The sequence below is a fragment of the Pipra filicauda genome, unplaced genomic scaffold, assembly GCF_003945595.2.
Source record: "Pipra filicauda isolate LSUMZ 115617 unplaced genomic scaffold, ASM394559v2 scaffold192_size1418226_pilon, whole genome shotgun sequence".
NCBI lineage: Eukaryota > Metazoa > Chordata > Aves > Passeriformes > Pipridae > Pipra > Pipra filicauda.
In genome coordinates this window covers 71135-97838 of record NW_024104301.1, presented here as the reverse complement: position 1 = coordinate 97838, position 26704 = coordinate 71135, and the positions used below count along the sequence as shown (strand labels likewise).

At 44.8% G+C, this 26704-nt stretch overlaps 1 protein-coding gene across 2 annotated transcripts; it reads right to left on the bottom strand.

Moving 5' to 3' along the window:
* Positions 1-575: 575 nt before the first annotated feature.
* On the bottom strand, positions 576-26500 carry NAA25 (N-alpha-acetyltransferase 25, NatB auxiliary subunit). 2 transcript variants are annotated; one of them, XM_027714894.2, is made up of 24 exons: positions 26406-26500; positions 23760-23845; positions 22581-22719; positions 20861-20979; positions 20253-20327; positions 19349-19456; positions 18855-18933; positions 18268-18379; positions 17354-17443; positions 16846-17015; positions 16018-16130; positions 13419-13626; positions 12847-12933; positions 11763-11943; positions 11069-11168; positions 7261-7412; positions 6588-6713; positions 6037-6280; positions 5705-5828; positions 5278-5343; positions 4760-4857; positions 4435-4545; positions 3868-4014; positions 576-3735 (listed from the first exon to the last, which is right to left on the bottom strand). In XM_027714894.2, the coding sequence occupies exons 1-24, from the start codon at positions 26461-26463 to the stop codon at positions 3613-3615; spliced, it is 2916 nt and encodes a 971-aa protein (XP_027570695.1). In that variant the 5' UTR covers positions 26464-26500; the 3' UTR covers positions 576-3612. The 2 variants fall into 2 exon arrangements, with proteins under 2 accessions (XP_027570695.1, XP_027570697.1); XM_027714896.2 differs by lacking the exon at positions 26406-26500 and adding an exon at positions 26175-26227 and having other exon boundaries at positions 3613-3735.
* Positions 26501-26704: the final 204 nt, after the last annotated feature.

The following is a 26704-nucleotide window of genomic DNA, read 5'->3' as shown; positions in this document are numbered from 1 at the left end:
GGAGCGGCGCCGGGCGGGACCGCGGGCACCTCCCACGGGCACCTCCCACGGGCCGCCCCGCTCCCCCGGGACAGCGCGCGGGGAGGGGGATGCTGCGGCGAAATAAGGACGAGCGAGCGGCTTCCAGCAGCAATTCCACAGGAGAGGAAGGCAGGGAAAGGCAGGAGGCAGGATCTGGCCACACAGATTAGCAGGGAGGGTGTGTGCATCTCTATCCAGGGCGGGCACTGCCATAGCACTGCCACAGCCCCCTCAGACAGGGCGGGTTTTTTTGTGTTATAACCAGGGGAGATCTCCTGCACCGAAGGACTTGCATGCATTTCAGCCAGCGATGCATAAAGCATGAAGAGCAGGCTGACAGATCATCATGTCAAAGCACTGACACATCCCAGCCCCCTCCCCCAGCAGACATCACTGAGGATTCCCTCCCCTCGTCTTTCCAACCTCCCCCTTTGCAGGTAATTTGATTTTCTGCTTGTGCTGCACCAGCACAATCTGGCTTCACCCAAGGGCTTACAAACATAGTGGAGATGAGCACTTTGATTGCATCCAGACAGAGAAATGAGAGGCAGCAATACTGATTTGTAACGAAACTGACTTTTATATAAATTATAAACCCATCCAGTTTAAAGCAGTTCAGTTGCAGTTGTGTCACTTAAGTCCGTAGAAGGCCGAGGCGTACACATCTCCTACAGTCATAAATTAACAGGAATCAAGGAAGAGAAAGTTCAGATAAGGCTGCAAATACAACAACAACAACAAAAAATTCCCTAAGTTTACTAGCGGTTAAAATAAAGTCATGATTATCAAGGATTGCAAAATATAAATGCAATTTTTGAACAGTTAAAAAGTACAAAAATGATGGGCAACACAAACAAGCATCGTACAGTTTGTCCTGTGTGTAGACAGAGCAGGGTAGGAGATTTCCAACCTTTATCTACATCAGACACTGATTTTAAGCCGAGAGGAGTTGAGGAAATCTGTAAAAGGATCGTGGCTCATGATCCCAGTAGTACAAAAGCAGTATTTTTTTCAGTCTGTAAACAGTAGTCTTGGTAGCTTCTTCTAGGTATGTTTTTCAATTCATCACCCAAAAAAAGAAAAATCCAAAACAAACAAAAACAAATCCTAAGGGTGGAAGAAAGGGAACAGCAGCAATGGGTTATAGCTTGAATTTCGTATCAGGTCCCTGTGGGACATATTCTGGAGGGGAAATGCTCTTTCGTAAGAAATATATAATATATTTAACTGTACACAATTTATAAGGGGAGAGAAATTCTCCCTCAACCAAGCCCCCAGTCAGTCAGTACAGAGTCATCTTTGTACACCACTTCCTCCTAAAGAGAAACTACAGCTTGGGAAAGGATGGCATATGGTTTTAAAAAACACCGAGTAATCCAAAAATTCTGTTTGACAAGGTTATCGCTCAGCAGTGGCTGGAAAACTGGAACGAGGAGAGCAGGTAACACTGAAACAGTCACTGTTCCCCCTGTGCTGCCAGCACTGGGACGGGGAGTGAGCCATGATTCCATCTCATCCCAGATGACACACGTCCCCCACAGCAGTTTCAATTCTGCTTTCAAGGGAGCTGATGCAGAAAACCTTTTTTTAACCTAAGTTCTGCTTTCAGCCCACAGGAGGATTTTAAACGTGGTCGTGTTACCTCACACTTCACTTGTGTCATCGTTGCTTATTGACACAACCGGTTGAGTTCAACCTGGTGCAGCAGCAATGGAAGGAAAGCCCAGCAAGGATCAGCCCCTGGACTGTCCCCTTCCCCTCTGGCTGAGGGCACTGTGACAACCTTGCATTCAGTGCTGGTGTTCGTGCAAAGCCTCTGGAATTAGCAAAGCCTGGGGAAGGAGGGGACAGGGACAGCAGCAGGGACACTTTGCCCCTGTGACTGAGAAGGGCAGTGCCTGGTTTTGGCTCAGTGCTGCTCCCAACTGGCACCATCTCACACCGGGGCTGTTTTCACTCACCCTGCACATCTGAAAGCACCGACTTAGGTCACCAGTGTTGCTTTAATTTAAGGAGCACACCTTTCTTTCAAAAAAGATATTTCTATACAACATATAAGAGTTCAGTTTTGTTTTTTCCTTTTCTTTTTTTTTTTTTTCCCCCCGGAGAAGTATTACTATAAAACAGACTTAACACATTTTGGTATTCCTCCAGCCCAGAGCACTTACCAGACATCATGAGTAAACCATCAGGACATCCATGACAATTTGACAACCTGCAGACATTCCTTTCCCTTTCAGGATGGGGCAAAGCAAAACTAAATCCAGCAAGAGCAGCTATGGGACTTTTTTTTTTTTTTAATAGAGGGGATTTATTAAAAAAATAGTCTCATCAACATTCTAGCATTGCTAACAAAACAAAAGAGATGACAAAGGCAGTCAGCTCTCCCAAAGCTTTAAATCTAGACCTTGGATACCTGCTGCTTTAAATCAGATGAGGAATCTGTGGAATCTGACCTGTCCCTTATTTTGCAGGTACATGAACTTTTTTTGCCTATCACTTCTAGGCTGCATTGCTCCTTTAAAATGAAAAAACCCAGCAGAAATGCAGATTCTGTGGGAGCAGATGATATGATCACACTTTCTAACAGAAAGCTTAATGAGCCAGTACTGGAATAATCAAAGTTCAACTGCAAAAAGCAAGCTACAGCTGCAAAAAGGGTTCTCAGCCTCGTTCCACAGCGGAAGCAAAAGTCACCTCTGCCAACTTAAAACCAAAGCCAATAGGATTTCATTTCTATTAAAATATTGAAGTCTTAAAGTTTCAGTAATCTAAATACACTTTTTAAAAGTCATGACTGTTGCTGTTTTACGTTAAACTGACATGATACCAGCAGTGTCAGACTTCACTGCACATGTTATATACAAGGTCTCTGGGTTTGTCCTTTTTTTGCTGAAACACCCGTTCTCATCTCCCTCTGAAGTTTGCTCCTCATCACATTGGCAGTTTCTCTGAGCGTGAAAACACAGCGTGTGCACGGACACCTCCTCCCTCCATTCTCTCCTCAGAGGAACCAGCTGAGTCCCAGCCGAGGGAGTTCTCCCATGTGGCCTCACCTCTCCCTGACGGACCAACACATGGAATTCTTTCAGTAGGACCAGGTGCTCTGCAGACAAAATAGGCAGCTCCAAACCAGGCTCATCTCATTAGAGGCGGCTGAACGTGGACATCTACAATTCCTGCATTTCTAAGGCAAGGACCATACAAAAATTATAAACACTGTATGGTGATGAAAATACAACTCCTTGGAGAAAGATGCTTTACACTGGATTTCTATTGCTGCTTCTAAAGACCATCTCCAGTTGTTTCTAGAGATCAGAAGGGAAGAAAGTTAATTTTCTCCTGTTGCAATATGCTTATGAACATGTATAAAAAGTGGTCAAACCCCGGTGAAGGGTCCCTGCTTCTCATTTATGTACAATAATTTAAATCAGCTCAATAGATCTGTAATACCTAAAAAAATTGTTTCATGATTTTAAGTCCTTCATGCATTATGAGGAAGTTCTGGATTAAAGTGATGGTATAGTGGATGTTGCTTCTGTCTGGGACTCTGGTGTCACTCCCCTGTGGAGTCTGTCAAGGATGCATTTCTCAAATCTTTAGTTTTTTAATGGTATCGAGTCTCTTTTTCAGCAGCTCCCCAATTTCCTGAACTGAGTGATGGTAACTGCTCTGGACCTTCCCTTGTACAGTCTTTGTAAACTTTTTTTCTTCCTGCAAAATGTAAAAGAGAAATAATTCACTGCACAGCAACTGTTTAAATCCCCCCTTTAAACTTCATCCACCATCTCAAACACTGACAAGAAATTCGTGAGGACCATGGTGTTTACAAAGGGTATCTCTTACCTGTAAAAGCAGAGTGTCCTTGAGGGACAGCTCTTCAAGTTTTAGTGCAGTCAGAATTATTTCAAGCCCTTTGATATGATCTATTACATTGGAAGTTAATGTCTGTAGTTCAGTTACATAATCCAGGAAGTGGGTAAATACAGGTGGCTATAAAAACAAATACATATCTTTAATTTATAAACACATACTAATGTCCATTCTATCTGACAGCTCACATTGTAGCATCATTCTATCCCTTCTCCCCAGTGCTAAGCTATATTTTACCTACCCAGATAAACACTCCCCAGCTAACAAGTTTACTGTAGTGCATTCAAGGTCTGTGACACTCTAGACTTTAGTGTTTCCCCTTAAAAAGCTGTCACATGATGTCACATGGGCCACATGACCATTGGATTTTAAACAGCACTTCCAAAAATTAGCCCTGAGTCACCTTTACCCCACGTCAGCCTCCACAAGGCAGAGGTTACGAAAACCAGTTTATGCTCATGTTATCTATGCTGATTTTTCTTTCAGTATAAATAAGCTGTGATTGGGGGTAGGGGAGGAAAGAAGAATTATTGTCTGTACCATAGCTACACTGCTTTCTTTTTTTTTCTTCTTCTTTTTTTGCAGGTTGGATTTAAAAGGTCGGAGGACACTGTCACAGTAACTTGATACCCACAGGGCAATGGAGATCGTCTGGAAAAAAGGGACAAACGTGTTACAGGTTGCATTTACAGGAGGCTTCTAAACTCATTTTAGTGTTCCTACTGGTAAGATGCACAATAGATGGAATATGCAACAAAATCTCTGCTCTCATGAGTGACTGAGATCAAACTTTCACTGTGTTTCAGTCCCAACATTTCTACCCCCCGTCCTCCCAAATTTCTGGTTTCCAAAACACCCAAAATACCTCAACAAAGAAGACTAAGTTTTCTAACAGGTTTGGATGAGTTTTCAAGGTGCCATCTCTGACTTCAATCAAATCACCTTTACATTTATTGAACAAATCTGAAAAGAAGAAAGAAAAAGGACAAAGTAGAGCACCATAACTGCATATTTTCTGTACATGACATATCTCAGTGCAGCGTTCAGAGCTGGGAGGGGACTGCCCACTAAGCAGTTGATGAGAAGGTCCAGCTCTCACACTTCCTCTGAATTGTGCTTCACTACAAACAGCATCTCCACACCTTTCATCAGCCCCCCTGGCCCAGGGGAGACAGGATTTGCCAGACCGGGCTGCAGGGGAAGTGCAGTGACAGGACAGGGACATTCTGAGCATGCATCAGCTTCAATCAGACAAGCCAAGGGCCATCTCAGCCTTCTTTCACAGTCTGCAGGTGCAATAACACATCCCAGCCCTGCAGCATCCTCAGAGGAGCAGGAAGCACTGCCTTAGCTACCAGTGTCTGTTCTGGAATTACCATTTACCTGTCAGGCGTTCTACTAAAGACTTGAAACTATTCCCTATTCTTTCCTGGATTTCTGCTGAATCTTCTGCAAAGAAATAGAAATACAAAATGATAAGCCACAAATTTCTGTATTTTCTGCTTCCAGAAAACCAAGAGACATTTAAATGTAATTCAGTGTCAGCAGTCAAAAGCAAATGCAACTGCTTTCAAAGAGGAGCCAGAATTACGTCAATATACACTGTACAACAACAAAGACTTGCATAAAACACTAAATGAAGGCACTGGCTCCCAGATAATTCAGTGTCAGACAGAAAATTAACACACAAGTAACAGTTTTGGGTCCACATCATCCAACGCCCAGCAGCTTTCAAACCAAACAGAGACACATCTCACTCCCTCCCACCCGCCACGGCAATCTGGTGAAACCCCTGCCCCCAAACACTTACCTAAGCCATTGGTATCTAGTTCATAAATATCACTAACAAGATAAAACAAGCTAGTCTGGCACTGACAGCTGCCATTGCTGAAGAAGCCAGCCATTCGGGTGGGAGGAGGGCCAAGGACAGGATACTAGGCAAGAAGCAAAGAAAAAGATAAAGGTGTTGCAGCTTTTCCTCATCTCAAACCCAGAGTTTGGCACATCTCCCAGTCACATTCACACCCCACAAACCCAGGGGCAGGTAAGTGCACTGTGCAGCCTGCGGGGTGTTACACAATGCAGGATCTCTGCTCACATTCACAGTTTCACATTCAGGAAGAGCTTTGGCCTCAGTGGTACCTGAATTTTTTGTTCTAGAAACTTCTTCCCTGAATCCGCCGCCGCTTCCAGCTGCTGGAGCAGGGATCTGATGGTGTCAATCCTGGAGGAGACGCCGTTCTCTGCAGTCTTTTCCGAGTTCTTTGGTTGGATGGTGTGGCTCAGAGTCGGGAGGCCGCTCACCAGCCTCAAAGTCAAGGACCGGATCCGCAACCACAGGGTTTCTTCCTCCAGTGAGAGCTTCCTATGTTCTTCAGAAATGTCCCTACAGAAAGGCACCAAAGGCTGTCAGGGAAATGCTCCAACTCTGCACAGCAGCTAAAGCTTTCCTCAGGCACAAAAGCCTACCCAAAGCTCTCCTAGAATGGATGAAGATGAAGGAGTGGCCAGAAATTAAGAAAACTATTAATATATAAAAAGGCAGCACTGCTAGAAATGATGGATGGTGCTTGTTAAGTCTGCAGTCAGTCAGCCCAGGGAACATTAAATTTTGTTGCCCTGGAAGGAATTTCTTTGCCATGTGTGTTGTAAGGAAATAGGGTGACTCTAGAGTTGAGGGTATTTCTACTCACCTGTCTTTTGGATCCCAGCTAAACAAGACTGTCAGGTCCCTGTTGTCACGCAAATCTTTCCATGGAATGTCATCCTCCTCTGGGCTCAGACTCATGGACTTTATACTTTCTTCTAAACTGGTTGATCTGGACATAAGAACAAGCATTAAATCAAACATCTGATCACTGGAAAGAGAAATCACAGCTCACTAACAGACCATGTTCTGCCCACTGTGCAGCTCTGCTGATGGCAGGAGTGTGGCACACATGTGGCACTGACAAGGATATGAAGGAAAAGCAAATTAAAATAAGATTAAAATCTTACAGTTAGAAAAGACCTCCAAGATCATCAAGTCCAACCACCAGCTCAGCACCACCACCATGTTCACCACCAAACCATGTCCTCAAAGTGCCACATTTACATGTTTTTTGAACACTTCCAGGGATGGTGACTCCACCACTTCCCCAGGCAGCCTGTTCCAATGCTTGACAACCCCTTCCATGAAAGAATTTTTCCTAGTATCTAATCTCAACCTCCTCAGCACAACCTGAGACCATTAAAGGCAGAGAGGAGCACCAGGAGGAGAGAGATGTTTCTGCCAGAGCTGCAGGTGCAGCTCCCCAAGGTCTAACTTGACCCGTGTTCTGCCCATGCACAAACCCCCCAGTCCCCCCCACCAGGTGCTGAACTCACATATTTGCTTCAAGTAAGAGGTCCAACAACATCCGCTCTGTGCGAACTTGGGCGAAGTGAAGGGAAGAGTTCAGCCTGTTCCTGAAGGCAATGAATTCCGGGATCTTCTCAAACGCCCCGTACTTGTAGGCTTGGATGATGTATTCTGAGGTCTGGAAGAGAACACACAGCAGTCCTGTGTTAGTCACTGCCCCAAAATGGGAATAACCACCTTTAACAAGGTCACTGCCAAGAAACTGCTTTTCTGAGGATTTATGCACCCAGAGATCACAACCTGACAGATCTTCAGTCCCCAGGAGAAGTCTGCACTTCTCCAAGTCATCCCCTTTGCTACTTTAATTTGGGAATGCCCAGATACTCCAGAGGCAGTGGGTTTTAACAACCCAACCAACACTAATGAGATTTAACAACCAAACCAACACTAAGCATCATGTTCCTGTCACCACAGGCTGAAGAGATGATTTTGGAAAGCTTTTTTCCCCCTTCCTTTTTTTTTTTTTTTTTCCAAATAATTAAATCCTTGCTTCGTTATGAGAAATACTTCCAGGCAAAAGAAAGATATCCCAGATTTTCTGGAACTCACTTGGATGTGCATCACATATCACCACAACATAGATTTAAAAAAAAAAAAAATTACTCACACATTTTTTTATTTGTTTCTCTTTTTTTATTAGAGTTTTGAATACAGTATCACACAGTGTGTACATGTTACAATACAAACACCAAAGGAAGCTCTCAAGGTCCATGGGATACTTTGCTTCCCCTCTGATGAAATGCAGCAATAAAGGCAGGCAGCCAATATTTCACAGTCCAGGCAATCTCCAAAAAGGAGATTTATGTGATGAAGGAGCCCCAAACAAGCACAGTGTTATAATGAAAATGTCTGAAGTGTAGAGACAGAGTGAACTATTTCTGCTCCCAGCCTTGAGAGGTGGCTGTATTTTTTAGCATCAGAATTACTCTACAAATGAGAAATTCTGGCAAATCAAGTATTTTCTTCTGAACAAGATTCTGAACTGCACTGAAGATGAGAAGCACCAAGAAAAGGCCAATTTTATATGGTCCTGACAGACTTGACCTGTCTGGAAGGCTTTGAGAGACCAGAAGGCAGCACTTACAGATCAAAATCACCTTTTATTTCCCTCCAACATGAAAAACTATTTTTTTTTTTGTATTTTCCCCTAAGAAATTTGGTCATTTGCAATGTATGAAAAAAAGATGCCAAATATTCAACAACATACCCTGTGATAACCAGCCTTGCAGAGGTGCTTGTCAGGCTGCAGGACTGGGCTATGGGTGCTAATTCAACTCATCGGCGTGGATTTTAAATCCCCCCAGGCCACGTTGGTGCTGTTTGCCTGCAGTATCTGCACAAATCAGAGACGGACGGACACAAGAGAGTTAGAGATTACTTGGGGTTCTGCACAGTTGAAGGAGGACTTGAGAAGGATTTTAGTTCTGGCCAAATATAGCAATGCTGCCTCCTCTCTCCTCCCTGTCCTTGGCATCCTCTCCCTGAGAGAAATACAGCATTGCACAGCATCCTAAACGGCTGTTCCGTGGGACCCACTCAAACAGGATTCACGTCAGGCTGTGAAGTTCAGCAAGAAGGAAAATGGATTTATCCAAAGCAATCAGTGTGATTCAGGAGCTCTATTTTTATACCAGACCACTTAGTTTACATCCCACACTTCCTGCACAGCATTGCACAGGACACAGGCTCTGTGCTGGAAGACACTGCATCTCTCTCAACAGTGACCTAGGGAGGAGCAGGCAGCACTAGAAATCCTGGAAAATGGGAATTTTTGAAGGATAGTCCTCCTTTAACACTGCAGTTAGATGTGGTCACAGGGCTTGAAGGGGAAGCTGCTGTCAGGACCCTGAGCACAAAGGGGCAACCCCAGCAGCAAAGAAACTGGTATCAGATCCTGACCTTTTGATGCTCAGGACATGTCTTATGGCAAGGAACCCCTTTCTTCACCCCCTCTCTTGCCACAACATCATCCTCAGTGAAAGGGACCCTGAACTGAGCCCTCATCTCCAGCAATTTGCACCTCACGCTTGGTTTAAAGGACACTTCCTATTTGCAAGTACAGCTTTTGAGGCACCACCCAACAAAAGGATCTTAAGGATACAACCACTGGAAGTGTCCAGAACACAGGAGAGATTTGGCTACCTGGGAGCAACAACAGCTCATGGTCCTTTGGTCACCACACTCTGTCTCCAAGGCAAGACATGATGTGAGTGGGTTCCAGTTGCATCCTCATCTTGTCACATGAAGAATTCTAACATTCTACTGCACCACTTGTGCCCCTCTTGCAATTCCAGTATTTTAAGGTGTAGCAGCAAGGTCGAACTGTTCAGGCAACACCTTTTCAGGATTTCTGGAACACGAGTTGAGTAGCATTTTCCTGCCAACAGCACTTGGAATGATGCCATCTTCATCTGTGTACAGGTGTTGAGCTACTGGAGACAACCAGCTCTTCTCTGCCACAAGAACTTTTATCACTGATGCCAAAGAGAACAACCTGCTTCCCAGGGAACCACACCTGAATTACTTGATTGTTTTCCATGGAAAGGTGATTTCTTGATGCTTTCCAATGCAGTGTTCCCAAGCAGACGAGTCACATTCCATAGTTTTTCCGATTCGCTTTTCTCACCTGTACCCAGCAGTCGTGTGTTTTATTCACACAGTTGGTTCTAGGGATGCTTTTCACTAACATCCACCAAATGACTTTTAAACAAGACTGAAAAGTTACACCTCACCAAAAAAAAAAAAAAAAGCTGCCACTACCAGCAATAGACACACAGGATAAAATCTGGATCCAGAGCTTCACTCCCAGGAATCCAAAGCCTCTTACAGCAAGAGGAATCAGTTAAACAACAAGCAAATGAGGGATGCAAAGCAGAGCGAGCTCCCAACCCATCGTACAATCCATGTGCTGCTCTGTGCATCCAGCAAATTCCTGTGTCAGACACAGGTCACAGGAACTCAGCATCTCCCTTCCAGGCACAGGGAAGGGAAATGGGAATCATGTACCTGGGAATCACTTGGGCTGCCAACACAGCAAGGGGAATTCTCAGGGATTCTTTACTGTTCAGTTCAGACAACTCCTGTGTTTTTATCTATTGCTGGAAGAGTGGGAAAGCAAGTTGTGTCACTGCAGAGCCTTTGGAGCCAATTTAGCCATTTGCCACTGAAATGCACCTTTGTTTCTTAGGAATTAAAAACCAATTTCTTCACCTACCTCTCAACAGTGACCAAACTGTACAATATAAACACACAGGATATATTCCCACTCCTCAGAATGGGGTGGTCCCTTTATAAAGATGTGCACCCCCCACAATCCCTGTGTGCCCAGCACAGCCATCATTGAGTCAGTGATTGTAACATAAAGGATTCATAATGTGCCACCCCATCCTGAGCCACCACCCCTGGCTGCTCCATGACTGTCCAAAATGCCAGTTTTATGACACCAGGGTTTTTTTGCCACACAACATTTCACTTCAATTACTGCATAAAATCACAAACCATTGATTTAAAAGTAATCATATCTGGGTTTTTTGACGAGCATTAAAACTGGTTTTAATAAAAAGAAAGCTAAAGCAAAACCTCATGTAACAGTAAGTTGCAAATTCCTGCAGTAAGAAACATAGGTTGAGGCAACCTTTACTACAAAGTTGCACGTACTATTCCTCCTTGCTATCATGTTATTAACCTGCATTTCCATAAGCCCTTCCACAGGCTTCTCCAAGTCTCTTTGACATGTGCCCTGTTACAAGGTCACAAAGGTTTCTTTCAACTTACATCTTTCTGGTTGGAGTGGAAAAACCTGAGTGCAAAATTGCAGGATTGGGATGCAGCAGCATAATGGCCCAGGGACTCGGCGTAGCGTGTCAGGAGATACCTGCAGCAAACACAGCAATGTCAGCCCCAGCCCTGGGACCCCAACCCCAGACAGCTGCAGCACAGCCCAGCTTCCAGGGGAAATGTGGAGATTTAACAGCATTCACATTAACAACTTTCATATTCAAGTTTAAGTTTGAAAAGTAGAGGAAGGAATTTTTAATTTTTTTTTAAAATAGTATGTGAGGAGTTGGAGTTCCTCCATCCACCTCAAGTGTGGCAAGAGCTTTACTCAGTCAGATGCCCCCAAACACCATCCAAAGCCATTTGGTGTGTTTGCTTTAACTAACGTTCCCAAGCCTTCCTGAGCAACACCACAAACTGGAAAACCAAGCTATGACTAGCATCAAGATAGATGTTTCACAAATTTCCTCCAGATTAGTTAATACTCAGTTAATTCTCTGAAAATCCAACACAGGAAAGATACTCCACAAACAGGGGAGTGGATGTGTCTCAAAACCCCCAAAACACTTTTACACAGCATATGAAAAACTGATAATCTGCTCTGTTTTGGGTGGCAGAGCAAAGTGCAGGTCTCAGAAGGGGTTCTGAGGGTCAGCAGCAGCAGGGATTATTCTCAGTATGTACCACCCACCCGATGGTGTCGTGCTGGATGTGCTTGGCATCGAGGCTGGAGTAGAGCTCAGCCACGGGTTCGAACGCCCCGAGCCGGCAGTAGATCCGGATGAGCAGCAACTTAAACTGAGCATTGGAAGGACTGTGAGCCAACCCCTCCTCCAGCAGAGTCAGGCACTGCCACACAGCTGCCTCTTCACCTGCAGACACACAGAACACAGGTGTGAGCAGAGAGAGGCACCCAACAGCCCTCAGCACAATTCCCTCTGGGACTGGAGCTTCCCGGTGTTACACACCTCCCCAAACGGTGCCAGGGATTTACAAGTGCAGATGGCACAGTGTAACACCTGTCCAGCACTACTGCTGCTCCCTGAGGGAATGGGGGAGCAATTCCTCACAGGGAATACCCAGCTCACATCTGCACAGAGCACAGCCCTCACAGTGAACCCACTGCAGGCAAAGTGACCCTCCCTGATGGATCCTGCACTGACTGGGAATTCTAGTTTACACATACAGAGCAATCCCAAGCATTATGCAAAAGAGCCAGGAATTCAAGAGCCCATGTCCACCAGTGACCTGCCAGGAGCCTGACCATGGCTTTACTCAGGTTAAGGACTAAATCTTCCTCAGGAAAGACAAAGGCACTACTGAAAACTATATGGAATATAAACAGTGCCCATGGACATCCACCACTGGACACTGTGGGACTAAGAGACACGAAGAAGAGGTTTTGGAGTACAGCAATACTCAAGACATGGAGCAGGTCCCAGCAGGTCTAGAAACCAGGGATCCAAAAGACAAAGTATGTCAGGAAGGGGAAGGAATGCTCCTAAAACACTTCTCATATCAGAAAGGAGTTGTCAGCAGAGCTCGTGCAAAGGGAGAGAAACAAGGAATTAATCAGAAAAATTAAATCCCTTTAGAGGTCAGTGAGATTCAGGTCAAACACCAGCTGAACAGGGACTCCTCAAATACCCCATATTGCCAAAAAACAACCCCAGAAAGCTACAGGCCATGCCAGGTACTCACTGCCCACAGAGACAGAGTCCCCCCACCCAACCATCCAGGGTGGTCATAAGCAGGGCACAATTTTGGGAACGTACCTTCCAGCCACAGATCAAGCAGCAGGTGAACTGCAAGCAGGCAGTAGTAATCTGAAAACTGCAATTCAGTTTTCAAACAAGATTTCCCTAAAAAGAAAAAAGAAAGTTACTAACTGTGCTGTCAGCTGATCTCACAGGCAGCATTGTCAAGTGACACATCCATATATGTGGATTATAACACAGTTTAATTTATAAAATTAATTTATAAAATCAGAATCAGAAGTGTCTTAAAAACTCAAGCAACTTCATACACGCTGCATTTGTTTATCACTGAGTGGATTTTGGGGCACTTCATACATTAAATCTGCTGGAAGAAGAAAGGACTCTCCCACAACTGCAAGATTAACTAATTAATACTCCTGGCCCAGGTATTTGTTCTGTGCACACCAGTGATAAAGCATGGCTTTTACAAAGTAAAAACTACCCTGGAAAGTCTTGTTTATCTTTAAAATACATTAAAATTACAAAAAAACCCTAAAGGAAATTCAGGTTTAGCCGAGGCTATAATGACAAGGAGGAAGCCAAGTGTTCTCAGCACTGAGCTGCAGGATCAGGTTACAGATGTTCCTCACCGAACTCCAACCCATGGCGGTATCTGAACATCAGCTCCCGCACCACCGTCAGCTTCTCCTTCTTGTCCATGGCGTGGTAGATGCCCAGGAGCCTGGAGAGCTGCACCACACACAGGTGCTGCTGCAGGGCCTTGATGTCCCCTGGAAGGGCCACCTCGTTCTCGGCCGCTGCTGACAGGGGGATCACCTCCAGCAGCTGCTGGATGAACTGGGAGAGAAACACTGGGGGTCAATCCTGAGGGCAAAGCATCATTTCCCCCCTCAAACCAAGCCAAAAGAGCAAGGTGGAAACATTGAATCAGTCACATCAGTGATGCTCTGAACAGCAAACTAATCACACTCCTCAGCCACAGAAATGGGACCCTGGCCCCCAAGCACTACAAAGGGCAGGCAGAGGGCAAAAGTGCTTAAAAATCCCAAACTAATCTCAAAATGGAGTTAAACAGCAGCATTTGAACTATTCAGGAGAATTTTAAGTCTTTCTTAAGAAAGTTTATCTAATTTGAAGCATTAAACTGAACGAAGATTTCTACTGCTCCACATGAATGATGTATCAATATCAACCTTGATGTCACACTGAATCAGTGGTTAAAGATACTTAACTTTGCTATTTTTTAATTCTTGAGCACACAGCTCTAGTTGCACTCAATAGCTTTTATTAAGTTTCATCAAACAGATGGAAGAAAAAAAGAAAATCAGGGGCAGGTTTCCAATGCATTGACACACCAGGGAGTTCAAGCACCTGTTAACACTCCCAGTAATAACAGATGCAATTAAAATAATTAGTTGCTGAAAGGCTTCACAGCACACTTCCAGGCAAGCGTGGTTTTGCACGAGCTGTTACATTTTCCCTCAGCTCTGAAGTAATGTGAGGTCATCAGTTTTGATTAATGACTTCTTGCTTGAATTAAGTTGTCAGAAAAGCAGCCTCTTTGTTTGCTGTTTTAATGGGAGACAGAGGAGTACTCCCCACACACAGCCAAGGGCTGGACACCAGTTTCTTATTGTGAACACTGTTGGATTTTAGGGCAAATTTAAAACTGAGTTAAAGCCAAAGAACTCAGCTTTACTGCACTTGGTATTGACACAAAGGAACTGCATCAAATGCAAGCCTGAGGCCAAAAGCTTCACAGCCAGAGAGGAGCAACACCAGGCACCACACACACCAGTTCCCGTTTTCCCACAGAACAGGCTGGAGATTGCTGACAGATCTTTTGTAGTTTGAGGGTTTGCCAAGCTGAGCAAGGTCAACCACATCACTTGGCTCTATACTCCAATTTACACCTCTCGAAGTCAAGACTGGTGTCATGACCATTATTTCTGGAATATCTCACATGTCAGTGGCCCAGCAAGATCTCCACCTTCCCAGCTACTGAACTGTAACTGTAATTTCAAAACTCATCAGCCCTTCAGCACCACAAAACCTCCTCAACTACTCGTGCCCTTGACCGAGTTAAACTGCTGCAGATGCTGCTTTAGACACAGTCAGAAAACAACCAAACACTGGCAAAACCTTCCAATCCATCAGTTTGACACGATATATATTCCAGAATTTATTCAGTAAATCAGCAGCAGTTTTAAGGCCAGACAAAGTTTTAGAGAACTTATTCAAAGCCATGGTCTTACAAGCACTGGGACAAAACTGTCACCTAAACTATTATTGAATATCATTCTTTCCACTCCTGGTTTAGAGTTTGTTTCCTGGAAAGTTAGGATTAAACCTGATCAGTACTTCAGGGTTACCTGACAACAGTATCACCATTTCCAGAACCAGGAGTTAAATATCCTTCTGACCAAATCTCTTGCCAGTGGGGTAAAAACCACACCTTTAAACATAAAACATCAGCAGCCATCTGCCCATGCCAGGGCCACCTCTCATGAGTGGGAAGAGCTGTATTAGCCCTCAAAAACATTGTAATAAACTAAAGAACCACGTTATCTACACTTTGTTTACCAACATTTTCTCCCAGTCTGTGGCTGATCCCGGATTCCCTGCCCTCCCCAGCAGTGATCCCTGCACACAATGGCCCAGACAAACACCAGGGTGAGTGACAGGATTCCCAGCTGCTGAAGTCATTCAGGGCTGCTCATGACTCTGCACAAATGGGCTTTTCAGTCCCAGAGAGCTGTTTCAGAGAGAGATTCTGGAAAAAACTGCCGTAGGTCTCTCCATCACCCCTCAAGCAGCATCAATGCGTCCATTCTTTGGCACTGCCAGAGCCAAGCAAAGCATCTCTGGGACACCCTCCCTGCATGGGATGAGGGAACAGCTTTTTCCCACTAAAGAGAGAAGTTTGAGCTCAAAGCCTGACACCTGATACCTTGAAATGGTAATAAAAATGCCAAAGGAATACAAGATCTGAGACTCTGCAGGATCAAACTCAGCTTTAAACCTCCAGTAAAAATCCTCAGAATGAAACTGCTCAGTGTTCAGATGTTCACAGTATTTTCTACAGCACAAAGAGTTCTCTGAATTTTAAACAGAAAAAAAAAAATTTGATGTTGGCAGTCTTTCCATATGATCCACAGGTATTTTAAGATAAAAGCACCAGAGTGCAAACATCCACTGCAGTTCCTGCCACACTTTATCTTTCCTTACCTTTGAGTATTGGCTGGGTGAGAGGAGATCCACAAATACTTTGAGATCAGTAAAACAGCAGGGTTTGTCCCCAAATTTTTTGAAGTATTGGAACATTAGCTCTTCTGGATCACCTAGGGAAAAGCCCAGTCCACCTTTTTAACACGCTCCAGTACGAGTTGAATCTGTAAAATCACTCTGAGAAATCTGTTCACGCTTTTTTTTCCCCCCTTCAAGATTACAGAGTGATTTAGAAAACAGAGCTGCAGATTTTAACAGAGGCTCAATGTCTCTGGTAACCAAGGACACAAAAAAACCACCCCAAGGGCTTCATTCAAGCTCCTCTGGCAGATAAGTGCTCAGCAATACAGGAATGCACACCCAGCCTCTGCTTATCTAACCACAACTTATTTTTGGATGGAAACACAAAAAGAACTAGTAAGAAGCACAGATGTTGCTCTAATCACGTTCTCTTTCACTGATTGCCTAAATGCCACTTTTAAATGCGAGTTTTTAAAAAGCAAACCCAAAAAACTTAAATGAACTCCCCCCACCTCCAAAGACTGCAGCGTTAACAGCTGGACTTTCCAAAGAGCAGAGCAGCAGGAACACAGTGTCAGTGACTGCTCCTAAATCCCAGAGGTCCTGAGAACTTCCCTGCTGGCTTTTCCAAGCCTGGACTAGTCTGAACTACCTGCCTTTCTTCAGGGCTCACCCTTTAATGCTTTCAAAATTCTTTACACAGAGAACAGCAGGTATGTTTTCGTCACAGACATTGTGTTTAACTGAGTGTTCCAAGTTTTTCTCTCTCTCCAAAAGCTGGATTCCTCCCCCAGCCATGGCTCTTACCTAGTTTATATTCATCATTGCAGCCTCTGTGTCTCAGACGCCTGATCAGCTCCAGTTTGGCTAAATATGGTCCCCGGAGCGGCCGAGAGCTCTTGGACTCCTCTGTGATCCTCTCCTCTATAAACTCCACAGCTTGTTCCACAGAACAGTGCACCTCTCCTTCCAGAGAGCTGGGAATTAGAGACAAAAGCTTCTTGGATTTTTCCCAGCGTGAGAGCAGGGATAACACACACTCAGCACTCCCAGGATACTCTTAAGGAAATCTAAAATCCACTAAATCCATCACCACGGAAAATATTAACTGGAAGAGTTCTACAGTGCACAAACAGCTGTTTCCAATAATTGCCAGACTCCAGATAAAAGCAAGGAGCACACATGAAACAAAGCAGGGAAAACACATCATTTGGGGTGTGATGTCAAGGAGTCACCCAAATATTGAATATATGGACACAAACAATTTATTGTAGCATGGAGGGCAAACAAAACCACAGTAAAACTGGCAACTTACTGCTCTTCTTCTGCTGGAGGTGTCCAGGACTCATCAATGAGTTGAAACACTGAATCAAAGTAAGTTATATAAAACTGCCAATCATCTGAGCTGAAACAAAAATCAGGCACAGGACAAAATTTAGGGAATTGCCAAGACAGTAATTCACAGCTAGAACTGCATTCCTTGCCAAAGATAAACTTAAGGAATGGCACATCATCATATCACAGGAAAAACCCAACTGCAATAATAAAATCATTTTCCCTCCAAAAGGTCTCACATCTTAAGAACTCCATCATCCTGAATTTCTTGAAATGTATCAAATTTCAATACAAAATTGAGGCAAGCTTTCCTCCTCACATTTACATTCCACAGCTCAGCAACATCCCCACAAAATGCAAAGGCAGAAGTTTCTCTTCTGTATTTAACTTATATCTAAGATGAGGGCAGAGCTAAACTCAAAAAGCAAACAACACATCTCTCCTGACAGTTCTGAGACAGATCTGATCAGACTGGAATGTTCTGTCTCCTGGTGCATCTGTTCCAAGCACCACGTGCATTTCTCACTGTGAAGTCTGGCCAAGTGAGAGAAATAAAGTTACAGAAAATGAAATGTAAATGCAGTTCTCCTCCCCTCTGTCAGAGCTGGACAATCAGCACGGCCTTTAGAAATAAGGAGGTAACAACACTTTACTGCATTAATTACTGTTGCTAAATCCTGCTTGAAAAAGCAGCACCTGCAGCCCCGTGCCCTTCCCCACATCCCTTCACCATTCCACCCTGCCACCCTTCCCCTCAGGCTTTGGAGCATAAAGCTTTGAGATCCTTTGATATTCTTCTCTTTTAACCCCAGAAAGCCACTAAACAAGGCAATCCACAACCAAGCAGGGATTTTTCATCCACGTTTTGGCAGGACTGCAGCACCACCCCCTCACTTTTTGAGCAGCAGCCGCCTGGACAGCGCGTTGCACTCGGGCCACCGCCGCAGCTTCTTGTACATGGCCATGCACTTGTTCTCCCGGCTCTGGAGCTCACTGGTCAGCTTCTCTGCACCACAAACACAAGGGAACCTCATGTCAGCACTGCTTTCCTTCTCTGCCTGCTGCAGAAAGCTGCTTATTATAGCCCAGCATGCAAAACAGTGTAAGAGAACAGGAGAGAGGTCAGAGAGAGAGATTTCCTACGGAAACCGTCATATCCCAACTCCTTAAAACTCCATGTCAATCCTCAGAAAGGGTATTAGAAACTTCATTTTTTCTTTTAAATGGCAGCTACAACAAATAAGCACAATATCAATTTACTACTGCAAAATCCACCACTGAATAATGTTTAAATTCCATAAACAAGTGGGTAAAACCAGGTGGCACAAAAACTTCCAGAGTTTGCACCAAGGTTTGAAATTGGTGCTAAGTCAGGCTTCCTAAAACATTACTATTTTTTTCTGGAAGCAGTGGGCAAGTCTGAAGCAAAGGAGAACTCTGTGTCCTCCACACAACTCTGATTTATTAACAGAATAAATTACCTCCCAGTTTTCCTCTCACAACGTCTAAGGCTTCCTTGTACTTCTCCAAACGTTCCAGAATCATGTAGTACAGCTCAACCTTAAAAGAAAGATTAGACTGCAGTGAAATTTGCTGGGAAAACGATACACAGGTGTGCCAAAAAATAAAATAGGAGACACCAGGCCTGCACAGTTATCTTTAGTATCCCAAAGGGTGAAGAACTCTGAAATGTAGGTCTTTTTTCCATTCTTAGTCCTCAGGTTTTTCTTGGGGCCTCACAGGGAGCAAAGCACTTCATCAGTCAAATGAAATGCCAAAAATCTGCCTTGGCCACACAATTCCAAATCCCTCTTAACCCCCTGCTCTTGGTTTTCCTTCTGTTCCACTCCATCCACATTTACTTCCAAAACATTACTGATTATTATCTTGGAAAACTGTTAAAATAATCAACTTCCCAGTGCACTGCTTGTCTCAACAAAGCTCAAATCAAGCTGAAAGTATCCCCGAGCCTTACTTCAGCCTCAGCTTCAATCTTATCCTCCTTCACCATTTTTTCCACCATTCTCTCAGCCAGTGGCAAAAACATGGTCTTGGAGAGGTTTTCATCCTGTGCTGAGATGGACTGAGGGAGAGAAGGATTATTGGAACAGCACAGCAACTTTTTGTCCTGTCCCACCCACTGCATTTTTCACTTTGGAAGAAGAAAAAAAACAACCCCGGTGCTTCAACCCCCCCCAACCACTCATCCAGAGCTGCCTCCTGTGACCTGCAGAGTGCAACTGCTCTGGGAAAAGGAGCAGTAAAATTAGTGACATACAGAAAAGCTCGTTTTTGATTATATTGACCAGAGATTTGCACATCTGAGCACACAACACTCACGGTAAAAACCATGGAGCCAGAACATATTTGTGTGTTCCACAGCACAGTATTTTAGAGAATGTGATTAATGCCCCTCATGCTTATTTTTTTGTTTGATTTTGTGTCTGATTAGTGCCCAAATCTCTGTCTCAACTAAGAGCAGCACAGCTGATCTGTGTCTATTCCTGCAGACTCGGCCAAGTCCAGAGCTCTCATTTTTTCCCTCCAAGAGCCTTTATAATTTCATTAGAGAGGAACAGTTCTGACTGAGAAACTGCAGATATTTGAGGATTTATTCATTATCTCTCTACTAAAACGACAGTAAGATATTAGTCCAGCTCAGAGAATAATTCAGTTGTATAAACATGGTAAGGCAACAGTTAAACTGCATTATAAAAACACTCCAGCATTCATTTTGGACCACAACAATAGTGCTACTTAAGGAGGGCTCAGCCCTTCTCCCAGCACCACCCAGGAACAGGTCAAACACCATTTTACTTAATCTCTAATGTTTTCATTCAGAACATTCCTGTATCAGACAAACTCAACACTGTACACACCTGCATGATCAGGCTCATCACAGACCAGAAATAATACGGATTTTTGGGTACAATCTTATAAAGTGCCATTCCAGCCTGAAAAATAGAAGCCAAAAGTTTCATCATTCCTGAAATATATTTCTTTCCAAGCTCTCATGACAGACAGCAATGATGGCAGTGACAACACAGAATTAGCAATTAGTGCCATTTAGTTTTTCTTCACTGAATTCCACCAATACAAGCCTAGCTGTATGTTGGATGCCACACTAAGAGCATGGGCGAGATTACTCTTCCCAAATAACAGAGAACTAAGGAGGAAATCAAGTGTGAAAACAGGGATCAGAAGATCTTGCTCTATATTTTCGTCTATTCCAGAATTCCTTGTAATACACTGCCAGCACAGACCAGCTGAAGGCACAGCTTTAAGGAAAGAAAGCTTTTCTCTTTAGACAACCAGACCTTTAAAAAATGGGGTTTTAAGCCTTTCTGTAAAAACCAACACAGAGTTTAACTTCTGCACTAACCAAGCTCAGCTTTTGGAAGATTCCTTGTAACGTGACAAGGCACTGACAGTAAGAAATACAGAAAAATACACCTTAAAATAGCCAAACACCAGTTGTTGCTCGTACCTGTTGCATCTTCTTGTACTCCCCAACCCTGGCATAGGCCATGAAGAGGTGAGAGTGATACTCCTCACTGTTGGGAACCTTCTTTACAGCTGCCTCGTACAGTTTAGTCACCAGTTCAGCTAAATCAAAACCAGATGCTTGAGTTAAGACAAATTTGGGAATATTTTAAAGCACAGCTGCCTAAAGAGCATTGGTGATGCTCTGAAATCACCCTAATTACACCCAGCACCCACAGGAATGGTGTCCTGGCCCCCAGGCACTACAAACAGCAGGCAAAGGAGAAAAGTGCTTAAAAAACCCCAAACCAACCTCAAAATAGAGTCAAATCAAAATGGAGTTAAACAGCAACAATTGAACTGTTCAGTTCAGAATTTTAAGCCTTTTTCTTAAGAAAGTTTATCTAATTTGGAGCATTAAACTTAATGAAGATTTCTACTGCTCCACGTGAATTATGTATCAAACCCAACACTTTCAGAGCCTGATATTAAACTAATTATTATTATCACAGTTTGACTTATATTAATTATATCCTGTTACTTCCCAATTGCCTATTTCGGTATTCTAAACAATTATTCCAGACTATACTTTTTGATAATAGGTCTATCATGACAAAATACTTCTGATATTATAACATGCAAAACTTTCTTACATTTTCATCCTTCCAGATCTTTTCCTTACACATAAAACTGTAGCTCAGTGTAGTATTAGAAAACTAAAAGTAATTTTTCTTTCATAGTTTCTTTCATAGTTTAGAAATACTTGACACACAGATATAAACATCTAATTCCAATTTCCTTGCAGGACCAAAAGTGCCTCACACCCACAAGTTTCTGAGTTATAAACCTAAAAGTTATAAAGCTCAGCTTAAGACCTTATGCAAGTTGTGTGGTATCACAGAAAGGCTCTTGACATTCACAGGAGTTTCTACTGAAGTCACAAATACACACAGAAATTTGGTGTTATTTAAGAAATGATGCTTTAACTCCACAAACAAACTGGGAGAGCATCAGCAATTGCAGACTGACACCAAACAGCCATTTCTGCAGCAGCTGTTTCACCTCATGGTCGTTTCTCCAGCAATTCAACAATAAATACTGGTACCAACACCACCCCACAAGGAGCTGCCAGGGACAACAAGTGTTCAGAGCTGCACATAAGCAGGGTATAAAGTCTGGCTTCTTTCAGGAAAGCACATGAAGCTTTACTCCATCACTCCAACAGTCATGATTTAGCACTTTTAAAACAGAGAATCACTATGAGGAACCAGACTGAAAAGCTGCTGTGGTCAAACTGGGAGGGCAGGATTTCCCTCCTGTTTCTCACCCAGTTTCCTGAGCCTGAACCCCTCGACTACATCACAGCACCAAACACACTCCAAACCACAACCCACTGATTTGCAATCTCTGCCACATCTACTGACAACAAATCCCAATAGTTTCGTTAACAAAAAGTGAACTCACAGGCTGCTGGATGATTATCAACCTGCTTCATTTAGGAACTGTTACACAATCATGTTAATGAGAAACCTGAACAAGGTTTTTTTAGCTTTATGGAGATCACTGGAGCCTTACAGGCATCATTTAAATTCTCTGAGTCCCTTGCAGCCTCTCACAGACACAAACTCTGGATTTTGCATGTTTCCCACCACAGTGGGTCCCACAAACTTCTGGCAGAACGTAAATAATTGAGATTTTTAAGGCAGGCAAAGGAACAAACTCACGTCGGTGCATTTCCCGGTACAGGATGGTTAGTGCCTGCAAGGAATTATCATCTGTGGGTTCAAGTGCTGCTACTTCTTGTGCCAGAGCATAGGCTTCATCCTGCTTGCCAGTCCTCTGCAAGCCAATGGCCTTCAGAACCTGTGGACACAACACAGGCAGCTCTCAGGATTTGCAATTACCAGTGGAAATCCTCTCGTTCCTCGTCAAACTTTGCCCAACCACCCTGTTTCTCCTACAGAACTTCAGCTTTTATTAAGCTTCTAACCCATATGGCTGTAAAGAAAAACTCCCAAATCCAGGCTGCATCAAAGAGGGGGATCTGATTTCCTACCAAATATCCAGGCTGCTCCAGCATCACCTGCCACTGGGCTTTCTCTCCCTGCAGGCTGAACACTGGCCAGTCCTGCCCATTTTCATTTGTTTCTTTTCAATAACTGGCCAGAGAGAAGTGACATAAATGAGATTCAGGTCAATGACACTCTCTGCAGCTTGGGAAGCTTTCAGGACATAGAAGTGGTGTGACCTGTAGAGGGAAACCCCCAGGGAAATGAGGAAAGTAGAAAGAGAGTCACATGTTCGGAAAAGTGAAGGACAGAACTGCCTTTCCTTCACCAGGGCACTGCAAGGAGGGAGAGGACAAGAAGCAGAAGAGCAAATGCCTCCAAAATTATGGAATCACAAAATCCCAGAATGGTTTGGGTTGGAGGGACCTTAAAGCTCATCCAGTCCCACCCCCTGCCATGGGCAGGGACACCTTCCACTATCCCAGGTTGCTCCAAGCCCTGTCCAACCTGGCCTTGGACACTCCCAGGGATGGGGCAGCCACAGCTTCTCTGGGCAACCTGTTCAATTGGTATGTTTTACAAAGACTCCACCCCTCAGGAGATGTTTTGGTGCAAGCTCCTACAGAGAAGTGTCCCAACCTGAGGTCTCAAAGAGGCATTTCTGAGGCCCAGCCCATGTGCCAAGGTTGTCTGGGTGGTGCTGACAGCCAGACAATGAGCTCGGGTGTAACCAATACTCCACTCACTACCCACAGGATCTGTACGAGTTCAGGCAAACGAGACACGTGGATCAGGACAGAGAGATTCCAGAGGGTTCAGAAGACACTGGTCTCTGGAACATCACAGTGAAACACCTCAGACAGAACGAGGTGGGTGCCCCCAAGCCACACTTACCTTGGCACAGTGAAGGTCCTTGTGCTTTTTGAGCAGTTTATCCGCTTGCTGGATTGCCATTTTATTATTGCCATTATCCAGATAATCTGCACAGGAACAACACAGCCAGTGTTACACACAGCACAAGGCCACTCTGCAAAGCCATCTCCAGTTTTACCCTCTGCTCTTACACCAGGAGCACAAACCACCTTTTCCTTGTACAATTACTCCTAAACCAAACGTTCAGGAAACGTGTCACTTCGTGGGTGAAGGATTCATCTCACTGTGCTGGTTTTAGTCATTCAAACAAACAAGCTTTTGTAATTACTCCACACAGATCATGACAGCAACAAAAGAGACACATAATAGAAGGGATTCTGCAGCAACAGCTTTTTGCTGGCAATGCAGCTCCAGTGCTTCAGCAGGAAAAGGAGAAATTAATTGGGTGTGCCTTTGGGAGACTTTCAGTGACTTTAACAGGCAGGAGGTTACAAACTTAACATCACACTCTATAATAAAGTGTTCAGTGAGAACTTCTTCTCCACACCATCCATCCCCCAGGCAGAGCAAACCTGTCCCCTCACAGAGCACCACTGTGCTTCCACCAGACTGCTTCTGAAAACACAAGTGTGAAGCATCAATATTTCCTTGGGGACATCCCACTGTCCAGTGAAACTTCAGCTGCAGAAAACCCACCTCGAGACCATTTTCTCCTTTTTAGCTTGGAATTATAATTTTCGGATTGATCATCATGTTATTAGATAATTACAAGCAAGGAGTTTTAGATCAAGACATGACCCCTGCGTGCTTCCCGTCCCTCAAAAATTCCTATTTCCAAACCAAAACCCAGCTTAGCTGCCCCTTCATGTGCCAAGGGAAGGGTCTGCTCACACTGCTGTGGCCAAACTATCAGCAGAGTTCATTCCCGTTAACTGGAATTACATTACACACCTCTTTCTCCTCAAGACTGTCATTCCCACTATGAGACAGAACTCTTTTACTGAGTAAAAAGGTGACCTTTGGTGATTTCTGGGCACATGGTACAAACTGTGCATCTCTGCTAATGAGATTTATATTCAGCAGCTCCCACATTATTTCCACAGCCAATGTGTGCTGCAGATTTAAAGCAGAGCTAATTGGGCTCCTGAGACCATCCAGAGCAAGCCTCAAACGAGGCAGTATCTCCACACCCCAAAACTAAACATTGCTGCACAAAATCCAGTCTGAAGCCACGATACTTTGTCTTCACATGGGTGTTTTAACTCAGGAGAACCCGTGTATCACCTTTAACATTAAACTTAAGGAGGGATTTCTCGGTGAAGAGACTTCAAAAATGTGCAACAGAACATCAGAAACTCTGATTCAAGGATCTGTGTCACATAGTTTACTGACACACAAATTACCCACCACTGTCTGAGGTTGCTGAACATCTCGGCTTTGGGTCTCTCAAAGTAAACCAAATAACCCACAAACCTCCCTAAACTGCAGCATGAGGAGACTGTGTTTTGCTAATAAGTCAGTTTGTTGGAAGCCAGAGTAGGTGGCACATTCCAAAGGAACTAAAGGAAAATAAACTCCAGCCCACATCAGGCACAGGTCTGTAGGTGGGGACGTTCAGAGGCTGGAAATGCAACACCTGAACTTTCAGGTGAAGGCAGAACGAGCCCAGATGAAAGATAAGCAGAGCTGTCGAGGAACTCTGGGGAACCACAGCACAAACGCGAAAACACTGGTTTAAATCAAGAGCCAGACCTCGGCCCTCCCGCTGCACATCCCCAGCTGATGATCTGGGGAAGTTGTGTATTTACATCTCTAAGGACACACACTTTATTCTGGGTTCTGCAGCACCACAGCCTGAATTCAAACCTCACACTGCAGATAATCCTTTCCAGAACGAGCAGAAAAAGATTCTAAAGCTCTCTCCCTAAAAGCTCCACTCTCTGAAACGAACACAACGAGACATTCAACATCATCTGCTTCAACACCGGCTGAATTCACCCAGATTTTTCTGTTAAGACCACTTCTCACCCGGGTCATAACACAGATAACCGCACACCAATAAAACCGACAATCACAGCACGGACAAGCAAACTAAGGAAAAAAACACTTAAAAACGTTACATAAAGGCAAACTGCAGCGAACTTGAACACTTTTAACCGAACAAAACCATCTCCCCTCCCTCTCCCTGGAGCCCACCGGGGGACGCAGAGCCCGGACCGCGCCATCCCAAAGCCCACCCCAAAGCACGTCCAGCCCCGAACGCGGCGTTGCGAGAGCCGACAAAACAAGTCGGGAACATTTCCCCAAAACCTCCATCAATTTTTTTTTTTTTTTTTTTTTTTTTTTTTAAGGGAAGAAACGCTACCGTAGCCCGCGGAAGCGTTTATCCTCCCCCTTTCTCCCCACATCTGCATAGGGACAACGCTGCCTCCAAACCTCTTTAAAGCAACGCCGACTGCACGGAACACCCGGCGACCAGAAGCCGGACTCCTTCCAACTCATCCCCGCTTGTGAGGGGGGGGACCCGCGGGGAGACCACCCCCCCCCCCCGAGGGGCCGCAACCCCCGAGGCCACAGGGCTCCCGCCGCCCCGGGAGGGGCGGCGGGAGCCCTGTGGCCTCGGGGGTTGCGGCGTGAGGGGCGTGAGGGGCGCCGCGGAGGCCGTACCGTAGATGGGCCGCAGGCGGCGGTCGTTGGGGTCCTGCACATGGCCCCGCGCCGCCATGATGAGAGCGCAGAACGCGGCGCGCAGGCGCGGCGGGGGCGGGCACGGCCCCGGAGGTGGCGGGAGCGGCGGAGGGTGGAAGGAGGAGGAGGGGGGAGAGAGAGGGCGGGACAGGGCCCGGGGGGGATACAGGGAAGCGACCCTGGATTGGGGACACCGGGATACGGCTCGGGGAGGGTTTGGGGAGGGGGGGATACCCGCGGCGCTGAGCTGGGGGGGTATCCGCGGCGCTGAGCTGGGG